This window comes from Silurus aristotelis, assembly GCF_946808225.1.
Source record: "Silurus aristotelis genome assembly, chromosome: 6".
Lineage (NCBI taxonomy): Eukaryota > Metazoa > Chordata > Actinopteri > Siluriformes > Siluridae > Silurus > Silurus aristotelis.
The window spans coordinates 24,201,128-24,225,281 of NC_139579.1; the positions used below are offsets into that span (position 1 = coordinate 24,201,128).

General features: G+C 39.2%; 1 protein-coding gene across 2 annotated transcripts in view; it reads left to right on the top strand.

Moving 5' to 3' along the window:
* The window catches only part of ttll5 (tubulin tyrosine ligase-like family, member 5), a 79,903-nt gene that overhangs the window by 34,495 nt on the left and 21,254 nt on the right, over positions 1-24,154 (top strand). For both annotated transcript variants that reach the window (XM_083543906.1, XM_083543907.1), the window contains exons 22-29: positions 59-284; positions 2,884-3,001; positions 4,393-4,539; positions 4,632-4,726; positions 4,855-4,997; positions 6,238-7,056; positions 7,162-7,343; positions 11,454-11,575. In XM_083543906.1, the coding sequence (XP_083400032.1) occupies positions 59-284; positions 2,884-3,001; positions 4,393-4,539; positions 4,632-4,726; positions 4,855-4,997; positions 6,238-7,056; positions 7,162-7,343; positions 11,454-11,575 (1,852 nt within the window). The remainder of the gene's footprint in view (positions 1-58; positions 285-2,883; positions 3,002-4,392; positions 4,540-4,631; positions 4,727-4,854; positions 4,998-6,237; positions 7,057-7,161; positions 7,344-11,453; positions 11,576-24,154) is intronic.

The following is a 24,154-nucleotide window of genomic DNA, read 5'->3' on the forward strand; positions in this document are numbered from 1 at the left end:
CTGTTATATAACTTTACCTACGCTGAAGCATTTATATATTTTCCCTGCCCGTCTTCAGGTCGAAGGCCATTAACATCATTAGTCCACAGCAGTGAACATGAGGAAGCCGATGAAGGCGAGGAGCAAGGACCACAGGGAAAGCAGGAGCACACAATGTTTCTGGCACACACAGACCCTCAGCCCACCCTGTTGGAGAGGCACCGAACTAAAGAACACTTTCCAGCTAGAGTCAGCAAACCCAAAGTGGATCTGCTCCATATTCTCCAGCAGGGGTGGGATCTCAGGTCAGTGTGAACATTGAGTGCTCATATAGGTGTTAATGTATGTGATATATTTTTCCCGCATACTGTAATACTATGGCCTTACTCTAAATGTTTGAAAAGAGGAAGGCTTTCAGTGAGTGAAGATCTACTATACAGAACATTAGAGCTGATTTAACTTTTATGAACAATGAACAATCATACCTAAGTAGTATGGTTCAGTAAAAACAAGAGTGAAGTTATACTCAACACTAGACCATAGGAATCGACAGCTATTCTGATATTGAGTGCAATAGCACAACTGCTGTTGATTTTATACATCAGTTATATAAACAAGGAATTAAAAACAGTGAGTAACTGTTACAATAGAAGCAAATATACATTTTTCTTTGCCATCAATAAAGAAATGTGTTTTTAAAGTAGTCACAGTTGATTAGAGCAATCACAAAACACAGGCTGACTGACACTCTATATAAAGGTGGCATCAAAAAGTTATGAGACTAGCTCTGTTTACAAGAAATTACTTTATCTATGTTTACACACTATCACCTTCAAAATAGTCCCCTTGCACACCAATACAGCACTTTCAGTGTTCCTGCCATGTCTGCGATAAGTCCTGAAAGTGTGTCAAGCACCTTCTGCTGTTCGCTCTGGATAAAAACGACCTTAGATCTGTTGACCTTCGTCTTCGGGAAGAGGGCGAAACCCGCAGGACCCAAATCTGCTGATTAGGGAGGGTGGGTGCAGAAGTGAGGCCATGTTGTTTTTGGCAAGAAACTCCAAAGAGTGTGAGGAGAGCTCTGTGACAGGGTGCACATGTGGCCAGAATAGCAGATGTGGTAATGCACGTAGTCAGATTAGCACCAGTTTCACAGCTCCCGAGGTACACAGGACCATGGCACACTGACTTATGAAGGCCGGCGCTCCCTGTGACTGTGCGTGTAACGTGTGCTGCCCTCTGTTGAAGTGTTAGAAAACTAGTCTCATAACTTTGATACCACATGGTATTAAAGGTCAACGTGAAGAACTATTGCTAGATTTGGAATTAAATATAGCAAACAGAAACAAGCACAGTGATACTGTACGAACAGAGAAATGTACCAGTGCTGTTATACTGAATTTCAGCACTATGGGAACGCCTCTTGAACAAATCCAATTAGCGAACTTTAACTAAATCTTGTATATATTTGCTACGAAGCGTAAACGTATTGTGCAGAGCTCCCAAGGTAGTTCATGCCAATAAACTCATTACTGAATGATTCTTGTTGTGAAACTCTGGTCACAAAGATGACAGAAGGTTTGTTTACTTTAGTGTGGACCTTCTCTAATTTACTTGACAGTAGTAATTCATATTATATTGCGATAATCACTATATCACTAGAACACTGTGCGGTTGAACTTCAAGGTTCCAGTGTGCTCCAGTGAGACCAGACCCTTTCCTTTTTATATCTATATATTTTTTGGATAATTGTGGAGCATATTTTGTTGTTTTCTCAAATTTCTCATATTACTAGAATGCTTGCTTGGCTGCACAAACAAGTATAATCTCTTTCTGTTGACCAGTAAAAGTAGCACAATATAAATTCTAAACATTCACACACTACTACATTAGCATGGCTTAAAGTCCTTGTGAGGACCTTTTATTGATGGCATCAATTACTAACAGCAAAAATGACAAGTCTACAGTGAAACACAACTCAGTGGTTAAAAGGAAATCTTTTGGCCTGGGGTTTTTTTTTCCATGTCTGCACTGTGGTGTCTTGTTCATGCAGTGTGTCTTCTTTTGCATGACTCCTCATTGTCTACCTTCTACACACAGGAAGTGGATCCATCCTCAGCCAGTAAATCAAGCCGGTCAACCTTGACCTTTATGGCTCCAATTGGCTGTCTGATTGGTGGAGTCAGACTGTCTTTCCTTTGTTTAACATTTAGCAGGAACTTGGAAAAGCTTAAAACACGTTCACTTCTTTCTCACGTTAAGCAAGAGCCCTACAAAAATATTTAAAGCTGCTCTTTTTATACAGTGACATTAATGAATATTACATACTTCTGTCAAAAGTGTAACAAAGACACCACTCTCCGCTTGGCTTATAAAAGCCCATCACAATTTGTAATTTGAGCAGGGAATTATAATGGCAAGTCTGAGTTTGTAGAAATTCCTCAGTGTTTGCCAGGACTGAAGAGAGACCTGGGCAATTAGACTACAGTATATCATTGTTTGTGTTTGACAGCTTTTTCCAAAATATTTTTTCTAAACATTGTAGTCCCATCGCTCACCTTAGGTTCTTTCAGGACATCAAAACAATTTATCAGCCGCAATAACATAGCTTAAGAAATTCTTTATCTTAAAATATTGCCTTTACAAATATGTTGTGGCACCGACACATTTTACTGTGCCAGACCAACAAATAACAGCAAAAAATACATACTTGGTGTGTAGGATTTTGTTGCACCACCCGGGTTAAAAAAAAAATAATTATAATTTTAATTGTACTTTTTTGTTGCTAAACCTATGTACATATTCCTATTTGACCTTAACCACACATTTGTGTTTTGTGATCTTAACCATTTTGCCCATTTGTTCGTTCTGTCTTCTTCTCCACCATCACGTTCTCTTATGCAGTAAAGTTCAGGCACGCATGGCTTTCTCCTCCTACCTCCACCGGGTTCAGATGAGGCTGCTTGTAGAGAACAGAGCCCACAGTAACGATGTCTGGGCACAAAAGGACAATGACCAGATGGTATTTTTTTAATTATACGTTTTTTTTTTATTTTTAATCTATTTGTGCCATATCCCAGTTCTTAATTTTGATTGGTCAGAAAATTATATATATATATATATATATATATATATATATATATATATATATATATATATATATATATATATATATATATATATATATGACATTTTCCCCAAGAGAAACTGTAGAGCACTAGATTATGAACACTGATACACTTACTCATTCATAAAGTTATCTAATTAGCCTGTCATGTGGCAACATTGCAATACATACAGTCACATAGATGTGGACCAGAAGCTTCAGTGTTCAGGGTTAGGGTTCACATCCACCATTTAAAAAATGTTTTAATTCTGTTCATTTTAAACGTCGACTGGAAAAATGGCCTGGTTTGACGAATCTCGCATTTTCTGCTAAGAAACACAGATGGACCCAACGTGCTTTGTATCAGCAGTCCAGGCTGGTAACAGTGGTGCAATAGTGTGGGAAAGGTTTTCTTGGCACAATTCAGGTCCATTATTACCAATCTATCAATGTGTGAATGCGACAGACTATTCAGTCGTGTTGCTGATAATGTGCGTTCCAACATGGTGACAATCTACTCGTCCTCTAATTCCAGCCGGATAATGCACCACGTGAAAGAAAATAAAACGTTGTCTCTAACAGGTTTAATGAAAATGAACAAAGAGTTCAGTGTTCCTCAGTGGCCCCCTTAGTCACCAGATCTGAATCCTCCTAAGAGATTCTCAGCATTAAAGTGAACGTAGAAAATCTACACAAATTATCATGTTAAAACCATGCCACAAAGAACTGAGGCTGTTCGGAAAGCAAAAGAAGGCCCTACCTAATGTCAATATACACAGACCATGCATAACTTTATGCCCACTGATCAGGCATAACATTATGACCACCTAACGAATATTGTTTGTTAATATTGTTAGTCCCCCTTTTGCTGCCAAAACAGTCCTGAACTTTCGAGCATGAACACCATTAACTTCTTCAGCAATTTAAGCTACAGGAGCTCGTCTGTTGGATCGGACCACACAGTGCAGTCTCGGCCGCCCATGACCTTGTCGCCGGTTCACCACTGTTCCTTCCTTGGACCACTTTTGATAGACACTGACCACTGCAGACCAGGAACATCCCACAAAAATTGCAGTTTTGGAGTTACTCTGACCCATTTGTCTAGCCATCACAATTTAGCCCTTGTCAAACTCACTCAATTCTTATGCGTGCCCATTTTTCAAGTTTCAAGTTTTTATGACCAACCCTTTGGTATTTTAGTGTACCTTAATATTGCTCCTTCATTTCTAATTAATACAATAAAACTACTATATGAGCCGTTTAAAAGTGCTAAAATGTTAAATATTTGCTCATCCTGTGTCCTGTAGGAGCTTATAATGCGTTTTCTGATGCGAGCTGCCAGTAACCTGCAGCAGGACATCCAGGTGGTGTTACCCAGCCCTGAGCTTCCTCAGCCTGACCGCCGACACATACTGGCTCATCAGCTTGGGGAGTTCATCCACTGCTATAACCAGGTTTGATGTTGCACATGTGATTGAAGAGGTTTTTTTTTTTTGTGTGTGTGTGGTGGAATAATGGCTTGACTGAAGTCATATCTGTAACCCAGGAGACAGAACAAATGGTCAAATGTTTGGAGAAGACTGAAGATGAAGATCGATGCATCAATTCCAATGTGTTTCAGGAGTTTATTTTAGAAGCAAGGTTGGTGTCCTCAGTTTCTCTCTTTCTGTATGATATATTGGTCATGTGTGGTCATGTGACACTTTAGTTACATAAGTAGGATTGAGATTGGTTTATTCCTGGATTTGTTTTATCTCACCTGCTCAAAGTGAAAGTGATCTAGAAGATGTCCTGACTTTCTACACGCACAAAAACAAGTCCCCCAGTGTGTTTTTAGGGAGTTCCAAAAGAGACTGCAAAACAAAATGCAGTAACAGCTCTGAAGAGCCGGCAAAACGTCACAGCAAGAGAAGTGAGCATTTCTAATTGTGATTAATTAATGTGAATGTCTGTAAAAACAAATAAAATTTTTAATATATCCGATGGAGTATAAAGACAACTGGAGTTTCTTTAATCTGTTTTGAACCTGTTTTTAAACTCTTGAAAGTAACATTGTGAAGCACACTGATTTTCAGATGCACACTGCAACATTAGATTAAAGTAGTAATGTTTATGTCAAAACGCAAAATAATTACTAGCAAATACAGTATATTCTTTTTTTCAAGTTAGGCTGGGGTTAATCTACCGTAATTTCCGGACTATAAAGCGCATATATAAGCTGCACCCACTGAATTTGACAAAGATTTTTATTTTAAACATAAATAAGCCGCACCTGTCTATAAGCTGTCTACATTGAAACTAATGAACTTTACACAGGCTTAATGAAAGACAGTGTCTGTTTCACGGTGTAACGGTTGAAATATGTTGGCTCCTTTAAGAGCAGAGCGGCATTTTGGGAATAGCCTGCCGCTTTATTTTTTTAGCTATTACTGCATGTGTGCAAGACCGAGGAATATGTCCTTATTATTTTCTGATGCTAAGTTTCTTTGATTAACCCGTAACGCTGTTGCCAAGAAAAATAAAAAAGCATGAGTTTTGGAAACCTGTCTGTGCTTATATGATTTCTGTTGCAACTGGAGTTAGTGAGCTCTCCCTTCACCCAGACTCAACGCGCTACAACGGCTTGTATTTAAACAGTAGCCTACCAAGAACGTCATTGTTCACTGTCTTCTTCCTTTCTTTCATGACTATTTCTCTCGGGAGTTTATCTTTTGGCATCGTCGTGCGTTTAAAAAAAAAACGGTTTATTCTCCCGATGCCGTGCAGCTCAGAACACAGGTGAGGTGCGTTTTTTTGGTTTACGTTCAGGAATTTCATTGGTCTAATGTTATGGGGCTCAGTTTTTTTGCTTGAAGTTTGTGAAACTGGGAAAAACCCAGGAAAAATTCATAAATAAGCCGCTTCGTTGTTTAAACCGCAGGGTTCAAAATGTGGGAAAAAAGTAGCGGCTTATAGTCCGAAAAATACGGTGTTTAACAGATGGCATATTTCTTAGTTTCATTTAGAAGCATAAAGGAAGTGAAGGATGTCATGTGTAAAGTATATAAGTACGCAATGCCTGGTTTGAGGTTTTTAAAAGTGTATGCTAGAATAATCACAGTGTTATCACTAATCTATACTGGGGCTTATTTATTATTTTTCTCTCAATCCAGCTGTGTTAAACGCCAGAGAAGACGTTAGTGCTTCAGGATTGTTGCTGACTGCCAAGGCCGACTCACCAAAAATCGAAGAAATCAAAGAGAGTGTTTCCAGACCAGGATACAACAAAAGCAGTATAACTGTGAACATAAACAGCCATAGTAACACAATCCAAAACAGTGACAAATATAGAACATTAAATAACGGTGAACACAAAAACAACAAAATTCAAAATGGAATTGCAGTGACAGAGGGTCAGCCTGAGGCCTTAACAGCCCTAGAGATTCGAGCAAATGAAAGCAGAACAAGAGGCTTACACGATGGAGAACTTTGGAGTAAAAAATCCAACGTGGCTGTTGTTGGAAATATTGATGAAGCGTCAAAAAACGCGAAAGATATCAATGAGCAGCCTGAAAGTGCAAAAAGTTATAAATGGCAAGTCAGGGCCCAGGGTTCCCAGCACATTTCATCTTATCGTGCAGCCCTAGACTGTGAGCATATTCGCCTTCAGCAGCTCTTTCCACGATCTCAACCTGAAGCTCAGCCCCAGACTCAACCTCCTCCTTATATCCATCCTCCCCCACACCTGCATGCTGAATCCCAAAGCAAACTACAAAGTACTTTATCATCTTCATCCACACATTCTGTGCGGCCTACGGGGGTAATGTGGGCTTCTTCAGATTCATGTTCACCGACATCAACTCCTGATGTGCTACAACAAACCCCGACATCACAGGCTGTACAACTGATTGCTAGTGGTGTTTCATCTTCCAGTGCCCATACCACAAACATGTACAGTCGGAAAGTATTGTGGCCTTCTTCTGCACTGCAAGGTAATGATCACTGGGCTACACAAAAATGTTTTTTTTTTCCCCTCAGAAGGCCCCATATAGTAATTTCACAACGAAAAGGCTTTTAAACCTATGCTTGTTTTTCAGTGAGTAATAAGGCCAGTAAGTCCAGACCTGCTTCTGCTGCAGTGTTGAAGGAGCCAGATTCGCTCTCAGCCCAGGCCCAGTCAAATCAGCAGGCTATAGTGGCTGCCCTGAAGAAATTAGTAGAGAAACAAGCAGCTCGCCAATACACCACCTCCAGCCACATTAGTCTCCTTACACAGCATGTAAGTGCCTGGGGACTTCTCTTTTCTATAGTAACAGCTCATTCACAGGGATTTCTACTTTTCGACATTGAAGTAAATTTGTGCAAAAGGACATTTTAACGTCTTATAACTGCCAACATGTTTTTAGGACAAGACTCTGCACCCTCAGGTTGCTCAGTAACCTAACTTGTTAATTTGGAGAAACAAGAGAAGGGATGACTGTTTATAGATGCAATAATATTAATGGAATATAATAACAATAAATGTAATTCCAAATAGGTAAAAGCATGGCATATTTATATATATATATATATATATATATATATATATATATATATATATATCATGGCACCTGTTAGTGGGTGGGATTTATTTGGCAGCAAGTGAACATTTTGTCCTCAGAGTTGATGTGTTAGAAGCAGGAAAAATGGGCAAGCGTAAGGTTTTGAGCGAGTTTGAAGAGGGCCAAATTGTGATGGCTAGACGACTGGGTCAGAACATCTCCAAAACTGCAGCTCTTGTGAGGGTTCTTGGCCTGTAGTGGTCAGTGTCTATCAAAAGTGGTCCAAGGAAGGAACAGTGGTAAACCGGTGACAGGGTCATTGTCAAACTGTGTGGTCCGATCAAACGGACGAGCTCCTGTAGATCAACCTGCTGAAGAAGTTAATGCTGGTAATGCTCGACAGGTCAGGTAGTTTTATTATTATGCCTGATCATTGAGCATACCTGTATGTTGTATATTTTAATACTTGATATATGCTATAATTATAATAATAACAATAAATTATATATATAATATATATATATATATATATATATATATATATATATATATATATATATATGTATATGTGTGTATATATATATATATATATATATATATATATATATATATATATATATATATATATATGTATGTACATACGTACGAATATATATATATATATATATATATATATATATATATATATATATATATATATATATATATATATATATATATATATATATATACCTACCTACCTACCTACCTACCTACCTACATACATATATATATGAGCCAAGTAGCAGAGAGGGTACTGAAGGGTACAGCATGGATGCTGGTGGAAGATTCAAAGCTTTGTGTGAGGTCTCATTATCAGATGCTCTACAGCAGAGGTGCTTTGTGTTGATATTTAACAGGCAGGCAGGGTTTTTTTCTGAGTAATTGATGCTTATAAATAGAAGAATGTGGCAAATTGGCACCAAGTGAGGGAGTAAGAGCACTTGTGTGTGTGTGTGTGTGTGTGTGTGTGTGTGTGTGTGTGTGTGTGTGTGTGTGTGTGTGTGTGTGTGTGTGTGTGTATGTGTGTGTATGTGTGTGTGTGTGTGTGTTTTATTTTCTTCTATCATTTCTGCCCTGAAGCTTTTTTTTTTTTCAGTAGAAAGCCCACTGGCTGAGTTCCCTCCTAATTCCCTCCCTTCCTTTCTCCTCATTGCAGTGTCACCAGACCACACAGACGGCACTTTTTTAGCCTTCCCTTCCTCATTCACTCTAATGTATACTGTTACATTAGAAGGTGTTTGCTTTGTTTATCATGGAAAGTTCATTCGGGCACATTACTTTTCAGCCTAGTTTTATGGGCTGGACAAACACACAGACAAATTTATGCTCTGTTTTATTTTGGGTTTAGAATGAACTTAAATGTAAATCAAACTTGCACGTTATAGTGTTTGGTGTATTCAGAGAGTGGGGCTGACTTATGTATGAAAACAAAGAAAAATATATAGTGCATAAAACCCCAAGTGCACATCAGAAACCATGAACAAATGTTAATGTGACTGCATAGATTGATAAGCCAGTTGCACTTTTTAGGTGTTTTGCTGTAGGTATCTGCTGATGGGTATTTTGATGGGTATTTGCATTGGGAATTTTGAGAAGTGCCATTTATGCCATGTTTTTCCAAACTACCTTGGGCATTACGTCTGTTTTAAGGTTGCCATTATTTCTGCCATTATTTCTATGGTAACATCTAAAACCTGGAACTTGTAACGCAGACACACTATTCAACTTTATTAGTTCTTCGGGTAGATATTTTAGATGGAGCATCCAGTGTTAGCACTGAAGTAAAACTTAGATTTATTTTTTTCTTGAAAAGTCAATTAGGGTAAAGCTGTTTAAAGCTGTTATAACATTACTGACAACAGTAACGAATTGGTTTCGCTGATGTTCCAAAACATTAAACTTGTGCAATACTGATTTTTCCGTTGCTTACAACTGTCTGTAAAAAAAAAAAAATAATAAAAAAAAAAAAAAAAAAAAAAAGACCAATGCAAAAAAAAAACCACATGACAAATGATTTATTAATTCAGATAAGGTGAGATAAGACATGAGTATTTCCATCATGTTGGGTGTATGAAGAGTATGTCAGGCCATAATATTATGAGCTGTGCAGTGGGGAACTACTTGCCACGTAGCGGTGATTACTTCTGCAGTAATGCGCAATCTGTTAGTAATGTTATCAGATTTAAACTCTTGCCCATGACCTCTTCCTGAAAGACACGATGGCCATAATAAACATATTTAGACACACATGCACAAGCAAACACTGATGCAGAGCAGTATAACACCCCCCCCCCCCCCTCCCACCACCACCAGCACCACCCTTGATTTAGCTACAAATAGTGCAGACTAGGCAGTTTGAGTATATTCTCAAGACTCCTATCTTGATTAGTATTTTTTAAGATAATTTCTTTGTGAGCAAATTCTTTGGTCTGGAAAAACACCATAGTTTCACTGACATATCTTGTTTTATATAAAGTCTGTACCTACAAAAAAGAAATTAAAACCCTTGTCAATGGCTTGTGCACATCTTTAGATCTTTGGTCAGTGTGCCAATAAAATGAACATTTAAGGGTCTGAAAATGGCACATACTTCGCATTTCTGACCTCAGTCAAGCAATATATATTTATCTTTTCAATGAAGTCATTACTCGTGGTTGGTCATCATGGCTGGCATGTGGCATGTTTGTAATGTGGTTGAAATATGACAGCAATTTCCTTCAGTTTGTGCTGGAGACAGATCAGGCACTACAGTGTAGCATTAGACCCACAGACAGTCTTAATCCAAATCCAAGGGATATTTTTAGGTCCAACAATATAGTTTAAGAAAATGCTTTCTCTGACTGTTCAGAACTACATTTTGAATTAGAAAAAAAAAAAAAAAAAATTATGCATGGTTTAATTGTATAATTGGTATGACTGAATATACACAGAGTATGACATTTGCATGTCATACACGTGTTTTGTCATCAATTGTGACATGTATTGACAAAAGGATGGCAGATTTTAAGCTAATACAGTATTTGTAGCATTCAATATGAAACTCTTTCCCCGAAACCCATGGAGGCTCCAAAGGCCTGGCTGTACTCTGTCAGATCTTGCATTAACTTAAACACCTGTCGCCAAAGAATGCCTGACATTTCCCCTTTCTCTGGTATGATAACCAGACAAACTGCTAAGCTGTCCACCTGTCTAGAAACCCAGCCTTAAACTCTGGGAAAATAAACAGCTTTGTCAATTCCACAGGAGCAGGATGAACAGAAGACGTATAAAGCCGTATTTTCAAAATCTCAGAATTCAGCATTTTAATGCTGGAAGCTTTTTATTTGCGCATTTAATCCATCTGGCTGCCTAATCACTCCTGCCTATATTACATCCTTTTCCCATGTCTTGGTCCAGTGCTTTTGATGACCCTGGGGTTTGTTTACAGTATGTGTTTATGATTAGAGTGGGAAAAAACAAGAGAAGTGTGTAACTACATCCTGCTCTTAAAGACTAGCTGTCTGTGTAATTGCTTTTTTTTTTTTTAAGTCTGTTAATGGCTCCTGGATAACCTCTAATTTCTAAGCTTAGAAAGTGGTGTTAGTTTGACATTATTGTTGTATTTGTGTGCCGATAATAAGAACAGATATTTATTTTCTCCCATTCTTTCAACCAATAAAGTAATTATCTTAAATAACATGGAAAAACAAGCTATGAGAATGATCACTGCTTTTGACAGTGACTATACAAATATCAGTTGCAAAATGGAATATACAATTTAATTATTGCTTATTTTACTTGTTTTTATGGGGTTTTTTTGTGCATAGTTGACGAACCTGAACCTAACTAAAGGAGTTTTCAGCAGAGGGGTGCAGAACGTCACATCAGGTCCTCGGCCCAAAACAGCGACATCTCAAGACTCTGGAATGAACCTCTCTGGTGTTGTGAGGTTAGTACACATTTATGTGTGCACCTGGGTATGGGTATGTGTGTGTGTGTGTGTGTGTGTGTGTGTGTGTGTGTGTGTGTGTGTGTGTGTGTGTGTGTGTGGATGAGGAGGGGGCCATATTTAAACCTTTGCCTGCCTGCCTGACCATTTAGGTTGTCAAAAGTTATTTCACACAACTTTTACAGGTTTGCGATAAAAGCGCTGTAATGTAGCGTTAAGCCAATGTCGTTTTTGGTGCCATTATAGTACATTTATGTATTTTGACTATTACAAATACACCCATTTTAGGCACTAATGTGTCTGGAAGGTAACAAAGGGTAAGTGTTTCGAATTAGTTCTAGTTGCCATAGCAAATGTTGGAATTGGAGTGAAATTTGTTTCCCGGTTGCATCATGTATTTCTTTATCCCCCAAATTAATAGAACAACATGTAGAATTCATATACTGTATATGGTTCTTTTTCATAATGCAATGACAATCACATCGTTTATGTGATGGGGAAAATGTTTTCAGTGTTTTGCCAGAGAATTCGCTGTAGAAGGTGGTTTATTCATTGCAGGGCAGTTGAGATTGAAAGTGAGAAAGAGCTCTAATTCTAATCGCACTACCTGTTTAATTATTGCCTTGATGCAGTGCATGTTACAGAAAGACAAACTAAAAGTGCTTTATTGACGAGACAAATTAGAATTCAAGTAAGCTTTCTCCGCTTCATTTCTGGACAATTTTATAGGTGCTTAGTTTGTGTTGGCTAAATCGGTCACAGGCAGTAAAACTTAAAGGCCAGTTTAATGGTCTCGGAAGAATCTTTAAGGAGAGCTGGGAGTCTAATTTTTGATGGAAAAGAGGTCATTTAAGTGGTGAGGCTGCTCAGCAGGTACTACGCCTTCAAAACGAGAAAATAAATAATCTGTTAAAGAAAGGGAAATACTATTCGCATCAGGGTGTTTGTCTTTATTAGCCAGGACGTTAACAACCTACGTTCACATAGAAGTAAAAGATGTGCATGAATTCTAAGAAATTGTACTGGAACTTGCACAACAGCAAAGACTAAAACACAATAGACACATCGACTGTGTGCATGCAGTAACACACTCGGGAAATCTAGTAGCGTCACTTGACGTGTTCATGCAGTGCTTCCCACTGTGCCATGTAATAAAAGGAAGGGTTAAGCTTATGTGGTTTCCTCTGTTTTATAGTGAAGGGTTGGTGACAATGTCTCAGACACTTTGGCCCCCATCTCTCTGTGTCTGTTTTTGTAGTCCAACCCTTTCCTTAAGTATGGAACTGTCAAGGAATTCTTGGAATGTCTGGCTTTTTTTCCTTTTTTAAAAATGTTTTTATTTCCACAAAAGAAAGTAAAAGACGTAGTGAATTTATAATCTTCTCACAGCATGCTTGCGTAGATATCCAAAACAGGCTTTCACAACTTATAAGGTTAAATGCCTTGATGGCATATTCTGTTTCTGCTTATCTCATTACTGTTTAATCCAAAGCACCTTTTTTACTCCACTCGCGCTGAGTGTATTCACTAAGCACCATGCCGACTCTCCCGGAGTCGTTGATACTGTTGAGATTAGCATCATAATTAATCGTTCTGTCCCCAGTGATTGCAGAATGCAGTCGTTTCCTTGACCTCTTCTTCCCTTTAAAGTCTTGGCAGCAGGTTTTTGTTTGTGTTTGAAGGTTCATTTCTGGTCAAAATGTGGCATTTCTTTAGAACAGCATCTGCCTGGAACTTTCCACTGGCTGCTGTCTGCTGTGCACCAAACCGAGCAAAATTAAACCAAACCAAGCTGTTGCCACTCCTCACCTTGGATGAGGTCTGCAAATGCAGAAAAAAATTCAAAAGCACAATTTTTTTTTTCGATGTATTACGATATGAATGCCTGATTATGTTGACTTTAATTCCGTTTTTAATGTTTGATTTCCTGAGCCTTCCTTCCATGTCCAGCATTTTGGGACCAGTGGTCTGTGCCAAACATGCTGAAGCCGTTAGGCATACTGACTCTTTAAGCCAAGGGGGTGAGGCACGATGCCGTTCAAAGAGTAAGGGGCCTTTGAAGTTGCTCTCGCCAGGGGTTGCCAGGTATGCTGTGTCAGCAATTCCAAACCATATTCCCACTGTTATTAATAATCTTACTCCCCTTTCGCAGAGCCTGTTGTTGTACCTATACAAAGGTATTCCAAAATTTCATATTTATTTGTACCTGTAACCCTGAACACACTGCTGGAGCTCAATATTGTCTCCTATTGAGTCTTAAAAAAATAAGTCAGCCGTTGGCTTGGTTTAATGTTCCATCTTGTATTTTGTGAGATCAATTGACAACTAAGTGAAGTAATCACCAGAATATGGGACTGGTTACCGAACTCTGTGATATTAGATTGAACCAGTGGTGTATGTCAGCCATTTTAAACGATAATGTTGTTAAGTCTTTGAAATAGTTTGGTAATTTTAGCTGCTTGGATTGGTCATCACACTGCCTCTGCTCTTGGCTTCTATCGAGATTCATTTCCAGTAAGTTATTGGGTACCGCTTGTGAACAGTAATAATAGGCAGGGTTACGGATTCTAACGGAATGTCATAATTATTGCATATTAAGTTTTTGGAGTACAGTTAGAAGAGAGTGGAGCCTAGACGATAATGTTGACTTTCTTTTCTAACTTGGCTGATGTTCCAGTTCTACATAAGTTCTTTTTTTTTTTTTTTTTTTTTTTTTTTTTTTTTTTATTTTACACAAGGAAAAAAATAAGGCTCTAAGACTTTATATTTAGTTTTGGTGACTTAAGTCAGCAAACGAAATTGAAATATGTCGAAACATGAGGACAGTTCTCCATATTCAAATGCTTAACTTGGATTTCTGGGCATCCCATTCAGAATATTAAAATCATCCGCATGCTGAAACATCAGCCAAAAAAACTGCCCCAAAGCATCACTGATCCACTGCTGTTTTACAGAGGATATCAGGTGCTTTCCCTTCTGTATAGTTCCCTGTTGATGACTAAAAACTTAGACTTTTGCCTTATCTGATTACAACACATCATGCTCACTGTAGTAACTCGTAACAGTAAAGCGTGGAGTGCTGTATTTTGTGAGACGCTCTCGGGAAGGGCTTCCTACATTCAGCACTTTGTTGTTAGATGGCCGTATTTAAGAGTTGTGTGCTCACAGGTCCAGTTACAATCCAGGTTGTTTTAGACATACAATTTTCTCTTTGAGTGCTAATTGAGTTATTGCATCTTAACTGCTCATTTCTTGTATATATTTATTGCCTGGCTTGTGCAGGTCAGATCAACTACAATATGTGAACAAAAGTATTGGGACACCTGACTCTCCCAGCCATATGTAGTTCTTTCCCAAACGGTTATGGCAAAGCTGAAGGCACACAATTGTATATGGTGTCTTTGAATGCGGCAGCCTAAAATGTTCCCTTCAATTGAACTTGGAGACCCAAACCTGTTCTAGCATGACAATGCCACTATGCACAAAGCAAACTTCATGAAGATATGCATTACATGGTTTGGAGTGAAAGTTCTCCTGCTATAGAGTTCTGACCTCAACCATATTGAACATCTTTGGAATGAATTGGAATGCTGAATGCGCCCCAGGCCTCCTCGCCTACATCGGTACCTGACTTAACTATCCCCCCCCTGTGTCTGAATGAGCACAAACGTCCATCTTCCCAAAAAGGATGCAATACCAAACTTATGACCAGGTGTCCACATACTTTTGGCAATAACGTGTTTGTGACCCTTTTAAGAATGGAGCAATATGGCAAATCAGTTTATTCTACACAAGGTTCATAATTTAAGGTCTGAGCCTCGAACAACGCATGTAAAAGAGCGGATATTAAAGTTAGGTATTCATCATTAGACACCACTTATTATGTGAGGTGAGATAAACATTTAAACTTTTTTAATCCACACTTCCTGCTTTGAAAAAAATGATCAGACTTTTCATACGCATAGTATTTTATGAGTTAGAACCCTAGCATACTGCTAAACTAGCTGGAAGTGTTTGAGGTCTGGTGTACAGTATAACGCTGTTTGGATTTCACTGTAAAATGCACCACTGACTGCATTTTACTGAGTAAAATAGCAATTTAATAATTGGAGATTGCCTTTCATATTATACATTTTAAACTCTGCACCATGTAGTAGTGGTTCGGGATGTTGCATTACAATTTAATTATATTAAAATGCTATTTGTATCAACATCAACTTGTTTCAGTATCAGTTAGTGATGCCTGTATAAGTTCATGTTCGATACTGGAGAATGCAGGATTTAAAAAACACATCTAGGTCTGTAGAGGGCTACGTGACTCTAAAAGCCCCCTAGCTGAAAGTGGAATAAGTAAAACATCCTGCTGCTCATGTCGGTGAAAGCGAACAATGTTTACATGCTTTACATTTTTAGATGCTGCTAAGGAAAAGTACATTTTCCCATGCATTAGTTTAAGATAGTTTTATTTTAAAAGTTAGTTCTAATAAAAATAAAAGCCAAAGGACAACTAGTTTTTTTGACCATTTAGTACAATGCTGTTTTTTGTATAATGTTTGTGTCGCTTGTGTTTTGCTTGTTGTTATGACTGGTGCCATGATTTCTGAACAGACCTGTATAGTGTCCTTTACTGTGCTGAAATCTCTTCTTATCAGAAACACACTGAATAAAAATTTGATTTACTTCTTAAGAATGCGCAACTGACAGAGTAAAGGTTTAAACAGATTCCTGCTCTTTCACTTTAAATTAACGGGTTTATTCATAACATCTCACATTGAAGAAGTTTTGGCCTGGACTAACAATCTTGCAATGCGATACTCTAATAGTTTCTGACGTATTTGCTTAAAAGCGTCAGCATCAACTAAAAAAAGAAAATCCTTCCTGCTACTTGTTTTACTGTATGAGTAAATATTTTTTATTGGTTAAAAGCCTTGCTGAAATTCTCTGTACCGACAGAACAAAGTTTGCGGATACCTGACTATAAGATTCTCATGTACTTTTTTTAAACATCCCATTTCACATTTAGTGCCCATTTGCTCTTATGCAAGGTGGTATCAAAAAGTTCTGAGACTACTGGTGCTATTCTGACCACGTACGCTACCACGCCTGCGATTTTGTCATGGACAGCAAGTTAGAACAAAGAGCAAATATGAAATTTGAATGAAACCAGGCAAATCTGCCACAGAGACATATGACATGACATACGTTTAAAATACGGTGATGCCGCAACGAGTCGTTCGAGGTGTTTTGACTGGCACGCGTTTTTAAAGCGCTTAAGAACGTGACTGTCGGGAGGTTGAGCTTGTTGAAGGTCTTCCTGATCTCTCGTCGTCTTTCAATGTTGAGACCATTCAGCAACGTGTGCATGTGGATCGTCGGAGAACAGTCCACACGATCTCACATCCACCCACCCCCAACTCTTATAGAAGATGAAGATCCAGCTAAAAGGTCACTCTTTTGACAGCATTGCGGAGTTCTAGCGTGAATCGCAGAAGGTGTTTGACACGCTTCGAAGAGACGACTTCCAGGACATATTTGAGAAGTGGCGGGAACACTGGGAGCACTGTATTATTACTCAAGGGGACTATTTTGAAGGTGATAGTGTTTAAACGTAGTTAAATAAAGTACTTCCTTGTAAACAGAGCTAGTCTCGAAACTTTTGGATAACACCTCATATTAGCCTCCACCCATCTGGTAAGACCTTTCATTAGAGCCTGTAATCTGATTCAGCCAAAAGGGTGTAAATTCAGGTACTGATGTATAGGTGATAAGGGTGCCTTTATTGTTCCAAATCATCCCAAAAGTGTTTAATAGGGCTAAGGTCAGAGCACGACAGCAGGCAACTCAAGATCTTCCTGTCCAGCCCATGTAAATCGGTGTGCTTTGTACACAGGAGCATTGTCATGCTGGAACAGATTTGTGAAGGGAAATGAAGGGAAAATGTATTACTACTATATCCAAAGACATTATGTATAATTGTATAGAATTGTTTGGGGAAGTAATTATTGGGGAGGAACCACATGTGACTGGAAAGGTCAGGTGTCCACCACTCCCTCTCTTTCTCTTGCTCTCTATCTCTCTCTCTCTCTCTTTTGTTTCTTTTTTTCTACAACTAGATTCAGTATTTCCTAAAATCTTGGGAACACTAATATGGTTACAGGCGCACATCAGAGCCACTGAAATCATAGCAAAGTAATGAGGGGCCAAAGTGGGCCAACTATTAAAAATAAATTAATCAGGTCAGTATGAAACCTTGACTTCTTTTGAATAAAAATGTTTCTATTCATCTTAATGAGACCCATATGCAGAGTTGTACAGAACTTTCCTCTGAGGATATGCTGAGGGAAATTCTGCTTTGGGATAAGAGCATTATACTAATAAGACCATGTAGACATCTGAGAGGCTGCACACTTGGAAGCTGCTGCCCTACCTCACTCAGCTCAGCATACAAAAAGCTTTATATAGCCCTAGATTTAAAGAAAGAGACGCTCAAAATCAGTGTGCTTATTCAGACTGCTTTTGCTTGCCACGCTGCACAGTGTTGACCTTGACTCTGACCTTTTGACCTGCCAGAATTCCCTCAGCGAGGTTCTCCTTCTGGCTAGCAGTTATTAACAATACGTTCAATGTCGCGTGACCTTCTGTTGGCCATGTTTTTCTAAGCCGAACTAAAAGAGCGCGGAAGAGAGACAGAGAAAGCGGGAGAAAAAGAAAATAAATAGTTGATGGAAATACCCTGACACTCCATGTCCTGATGTTAGCCACATTGACCAGCTTGGTGTTTTAAGGTATTACTCTAGAGCCGTGGAATGATGCTGGGTGATGTCATTTCCCTAAGCATTCCTTCTCCTGGAGTTGTGCATGAGAAGAAATACTTGCAGTGAGCATGACTCACACAGTAGGTGTCAGCAAACATTGCTTATTACATGTAAACACCGAATATGAATAATTTGTACAATCACTGTCAGAGGTAAGTTATAGCTGTAGGTGCAGCACAGACTGCAGGCTGTTTGTGGTTTGGTTAATTTGGATTTGCTTGGTTCTGTGATTGTATTTAGATCTGTTTTGAAGTTGAAAAGAATTGTTTATTTTAGTGCTTTTTCCCCGCAGTGCACATGGCTATTCAGGATTAATTAAATTGAAATGTAGCTTTTTGTGTGTTCAAGTAAATAAATCATGTTAGACTTTAAACATTGTCTTTACTATGTGAGGAGTAAAACAGGATAGGATGTGGTGCGATAGCGAAATAATGACCACTGTGTTGGTGTGATGTGGACTGCTATCTGCTGAAGCATTTTTTATAAAAAAAAATTTTTTTATTATTTATTTATTTATTTATTATTTTTTGAAGCTGATCATATCACACAGTGATGTATTCCTACTATACAACAGCAATCTGACAATGTTTAATTTTATATTTATTAACAAGTAAAACATTGCTTTTTCCCCCCCACTTTTCTCGCCAGTTTAGTGTTTCCATTTTCGATCTAATAGTTAACTCTCCTTCAAGAGTAAAAATGATAAACTAAAATCATTCTAAAAGTCTAAGCCTCAAGGAGCAATTTTAGATCACAGTTTTTCAATTGAAAACGTATAACGAATGTATTTGCTAAATTTGTGTATGCAGTACACACAAACAACATGCATGAAAAATGCACTACTTACATTATTATTGTAATAATAAGTCACAAACGCATCCACTGCTGCAAATCCCAGTTTATTTAGAAATATATAGGTCCACTGAACAACATGCTGTAAAGCATTTTTGCTCCAACCAAACAATAGTGTTACAATTAAGATGGTTATTTTTTTGTTTATGTCACAGTACTTCAGTTGGTGTATTGTTTGTATATGTTTCGGAATAACTTTTGCATAAAAACGGCATCTCTGTGGTGAAAAAACAAATATGACTGGTAGAATATAGTGTTACCAAACAAATAAGACCAGACACTGAAAAAAACTAACAAACAAACAAACAAAAAAAACACGTAAAAGTAAAAAAATTTTGTCCATGCTCTGAATTACATGTAAAAGGCTCATTCAGGCACCTAAGGACGTACTGGAGGCTGGTGCGCAGAGAAAACCTGTCACTAATGTGTTCTTGCCCAGCGACTACCCCGCATGACAGGCTGCAATGGTGGACTTGTTACCCTTCAGGGTGAAAGGAGCCAATCCTTTGGTGAACTTTCCTTGAAGGAATTCCTTTACTGGACTGGGCTAGGAGCTGCTCCCCCTTAGGGGCCACAGCCTCCAAAGCTCTGGCAGGGGGTGTATTATTGTACCTGAGATAGAAGATCCCTCCTGAAAGGAATCTCCAAGGGAGGGATTTCGAGAAGGGCTACCAGGTCCGCAAACCATGGTCTGCTGGGCCACCGTGGGGCCACCAGGAGGAGACGGACTCTGTCCCGACGGACTTTCTCCAGAACTCCCGGGAGCAGCGCAACAGTGGTAAAGCGTACGCCACGGCCACACCTGTACCATGCATCCAGCCTTATATGGTCTGGGGGTGTTAGTGAAAACAAGAGGGGGCAGTACGATGTCTCGTGAGTCACAAACAGGCTCTGGCTTCAAGGAGAGCAGCTTTCCTCGGGCCCACAGGAGGATCTGACGTGCCAGCTTGTACAGAAGGTGAGACCGCAGACCCACCTGGTGGTTGATATAGGAAACCACTTAAGTATTTTTCCTACGGACTAACAAATGGTGGCTTCTGGGGTCTAGGAGGCAATGACTCAGAGCTTGAATCACTCCACACATCTAGGACACGTAGGGCCCGCCGCGTGACCTCGATCCCCCCGTGTTTTGAGCCACCACTGTAGGGGTCTCGTGTGCAGGAGGCCAAGAGAAACCACACTAAACGCTGCTGCCATCAAACCCAGCAGTCTCTAAAACTGCTTCACAGTAAGTGACTGACCTTCCCTTACTTTCTTGACCGCCACAAAGATGGACTCGACACGAGCAGGGGACAAATGTGCCCGCATAAGGGTCAAATCACATACTACTCCTAAGTAAGGGGTTCTCTGTGACGGAGAAAGCACACTCTTGTTTCCATTTTGCCTTAACCCCAATTCCTTTATGTGGGCAAGAATAACATCTCGATGCCGGACTGCCAGTTGCTCTGATTGAGCCAATATTAACCAATTATCGATATCATTTTGAATGCAGAGGCTCCGAACTGCAGCGAGGCCAGTGCTGCATCCACACACTTTCTGAATGTGCGGGTTGAAAGGGCAAGACTAAACAGAGGACCCGAAATCGGTAAGCTTTGGCTCCAAAATCAAACCTCAGGAACTTCCTGTGAGCTGGAAGGATGGATACATGAAAGTATGCATCCTTTAGATCTATGGTCACAAACCAGTCTTCGGTCCTGATTTGGGACACAACCTGTTTCAAGGTCAGCATTTTGAACCTGAGTCTCAAAAATTTGAGCGGTTCAGCAGACGCAACCCACCGTTCTTTTTTGGGAACTATGAAGCACCCGCTGTAGAACCCGGACTCTCCGTCTGATTGAGGGGCCACCCTAATAGCCACCCTCCTTAAGAAAGTGTCTACTTCCTGTTTCATGACCAGAGCCTGTTTGGGAACCACCAGGGTGGGGGACACCCGTTAACCCAGGGCGGGCGAGACCCGAACTGAATCGTATAGCATCTGTCTATAGTGATATAGCGTGGGCAAGAAGAAACGCAGGGACGAAAGCAGTGTTTCGTCTTTTTGGTCGCTTTTATCCTGAAAGAAAAAAAACTTTCCTACCTTTCCAGACAAACAAACACAGAGCGCTTCCTGAACAACAGAAGCTAACGCTGGTTTTACTCCATGTGCTTTCATGTTTCCTGGTCGTGATGTCACCCTGCCAGTAACACCGTGCTTTCCATTGGACTGATTATACACGTAATTCAGAGCGTGGACAACAGGGAAGTGTTTCCAAAGCATTTTTGACGCAGCTCAAGTTCCTGAAGGGAAACTAGAATGCTTTAAACTCTTTGTCCAAAGTTGTTCCAAAGCTCTGAAACTGGAGACTCCTTTCACATAAATGTCTCCTTGCAGAAAATGAGACATTTATGTATCTTCCTGTATCTAAAAGTGTATGTAAAAGTTTTTTTTTTTTTTACCACAAGTTTTATATATATATATATATATATATATATATATATATATATATATATATATATATATATATATATATAAATATATATATATATATATATATATATATATATGTACGAACATGTTACAACTGTTCGTAGAATTAATTTGTTCGTAAGTTGTTACTTGTTTGTTATTGACCATGCATATCTCCTATAATGTAGGAGCTATAAATACTATCAAATAAACAATAAAATATACTAAAACATATCAAAATAATAAAAATACTGTAAAATTAAAAAAAAAGTATAAAAATGAATAATAATAATAAAAAAATGCACTTAATTAATTTGCCCTTGTCTAGTGGGCATCATGTACACTCATTACGGTCGACGACTAGCTAGTGGCAGCTCTCTCCGTTTTGAATTTTTGTATGAATAGAGTATAAATGTTCGTATCGGCGAATGTTCGTAAAGTGGGGAGCGTCTGTATGTGTGTGTGTCTGTGTGTGTGTGTGTGTATATATATATATATATATATATATATATATATATATATATATATATATATATATATATATATATATATATATATATATAAATAGAAAGAGAGAGAAAAGGGGGAGGGGGGCTTGGTGTAACGGTACACAAAAATGTATGGTTTGGTACGTACATCGGTTTTTAAGTCATGGTTCGATTCAATTTCGGTATGTTAGGGGGAAACAATGAAAAAAAATTACTCTTATTATTAACGTTTGTGAACATCAACAGTTAACATATGTAAAACAATTTTTTCAAATGTGCCGCTTGGTTAAATAATATATAAAATTATATATTATAAACATAAAATAAAAATAAAAATCTAATGAATGCAATACACTTTTTTATAATATTGATTAAATTAAGTAATCAGTGAAATTGACACAAATGAAATTGATGACAAAATCTTCTTCTTCTTTCGGCTGCTCCCATTAGGGGTCTCCACAGCGGATCATCCGTCTCCATACCACCCTGTCCTCTACATCTGCCTCTTTCACACCAACTACCTGCATGTCTTCCCTCACCACATCCATGAACCTCCTCCTTGGCCTTCCTCTTTTCCTCCTACCTGGTGGCTCCATCCTCAGAATTCTTCTAGCAATATAATTCATATCCCTCCTCTGCACATGTCCAAACCATCTCAATCTCGCCTCCCTCACCTTGTCACCAAAACATCCTACATGCGCTGTCCCTCTAATAAACTCATTTCTAATCTTGTCCATCCTCGTCACTCCCAACGAAAACCTTAACATTTTCAGCTCTGCTACCTCCAGCTCCACCTCCAGTCTTCTACTCAATGCCACTGTCTCTAATCTATACAACATCGCAGGTCTCACCACAGTCTTATAAAGTTTCCCTTTCATTCTTGCAGATACCCTACTATCACAAATCACTCCTGTCACTCTTCTCCACCCACTCCACCCTACCTGCACTATTTTCTTTACTTCTCTAACACACTCTCCATTACTTTGGACTGTTTACCCCAGGTACCTGAACTCCTCCACCTTCTCCACCTCTTTTTCCTGCAACCGCACCACTCCACTGCCCTCCCTCTCATTCACACACATGTACTCTGTCTTACTCTTGCTGACTTGCATTCCCCTTCTCTCCAGTGCATATCTCCACCTCTCCAGGCTCTTCTCAACCTGCTCACTACTCTCACCACAAATCACAATATCATCCGCAAACATCATAGTCCAGTTAGTCTCCTGTCTGACCTCGTCTGTCAACCTGTCCATCACCACTGCAAACAGGAAAGGGCTCAGGGCTGATCCTTGATGTAGTCCAACCCTCACCCTGAACCAGTCTGTCATTCCTACTGCACACTTCACTGCTGTCACACTGTGCTCATACATGTCCTGCACCACCCTCACATACTTCTCTGACACACCTGACTTCCTCATACAGTACCACAGCTCCTCTCTCGGCACCCTGTCGTACGCTTTCTCTAAATCCACAAACACACAATGCAATTCCTTCTGTCCTTCTCTATACTTCTCCATCAACATCCTCAAAGCAAATAAGGCATCCGTGGTGCTCTTCCTCGGCATGAAACCATACTGTTGCTCACAGATGGTCACCTCTTCTCTCAGCCTGGCTTCCACTACTCTTTCCCATAACTTCATGGTTTGACTGATCAACTTAATTTTCCTGTAGTTACTGCAGGTCTGCACATCTCCCTTATGCTTAAAGATTGGTACCAGCACACTCCTTCTCCATTCCTCAGGCATCCTCCCACCTTCCAGAATCTTGTTAAACAATCTGGTTAAAAACTCCACTGCCATCTCTCCTAAACATCTCCATGCTTCTACAGGTATGTCATCTGGTCCAACCGACTTTCCACTCTTCATCCTCTTAATCGCTGTTCTCACTTCCTCCTTACTAATCCTATCTACATCCTGCTTTACCAACTCCACATCATCCAACCTTCTCTCTCTCTCTGATTTTCCTCATTCATCAGCTG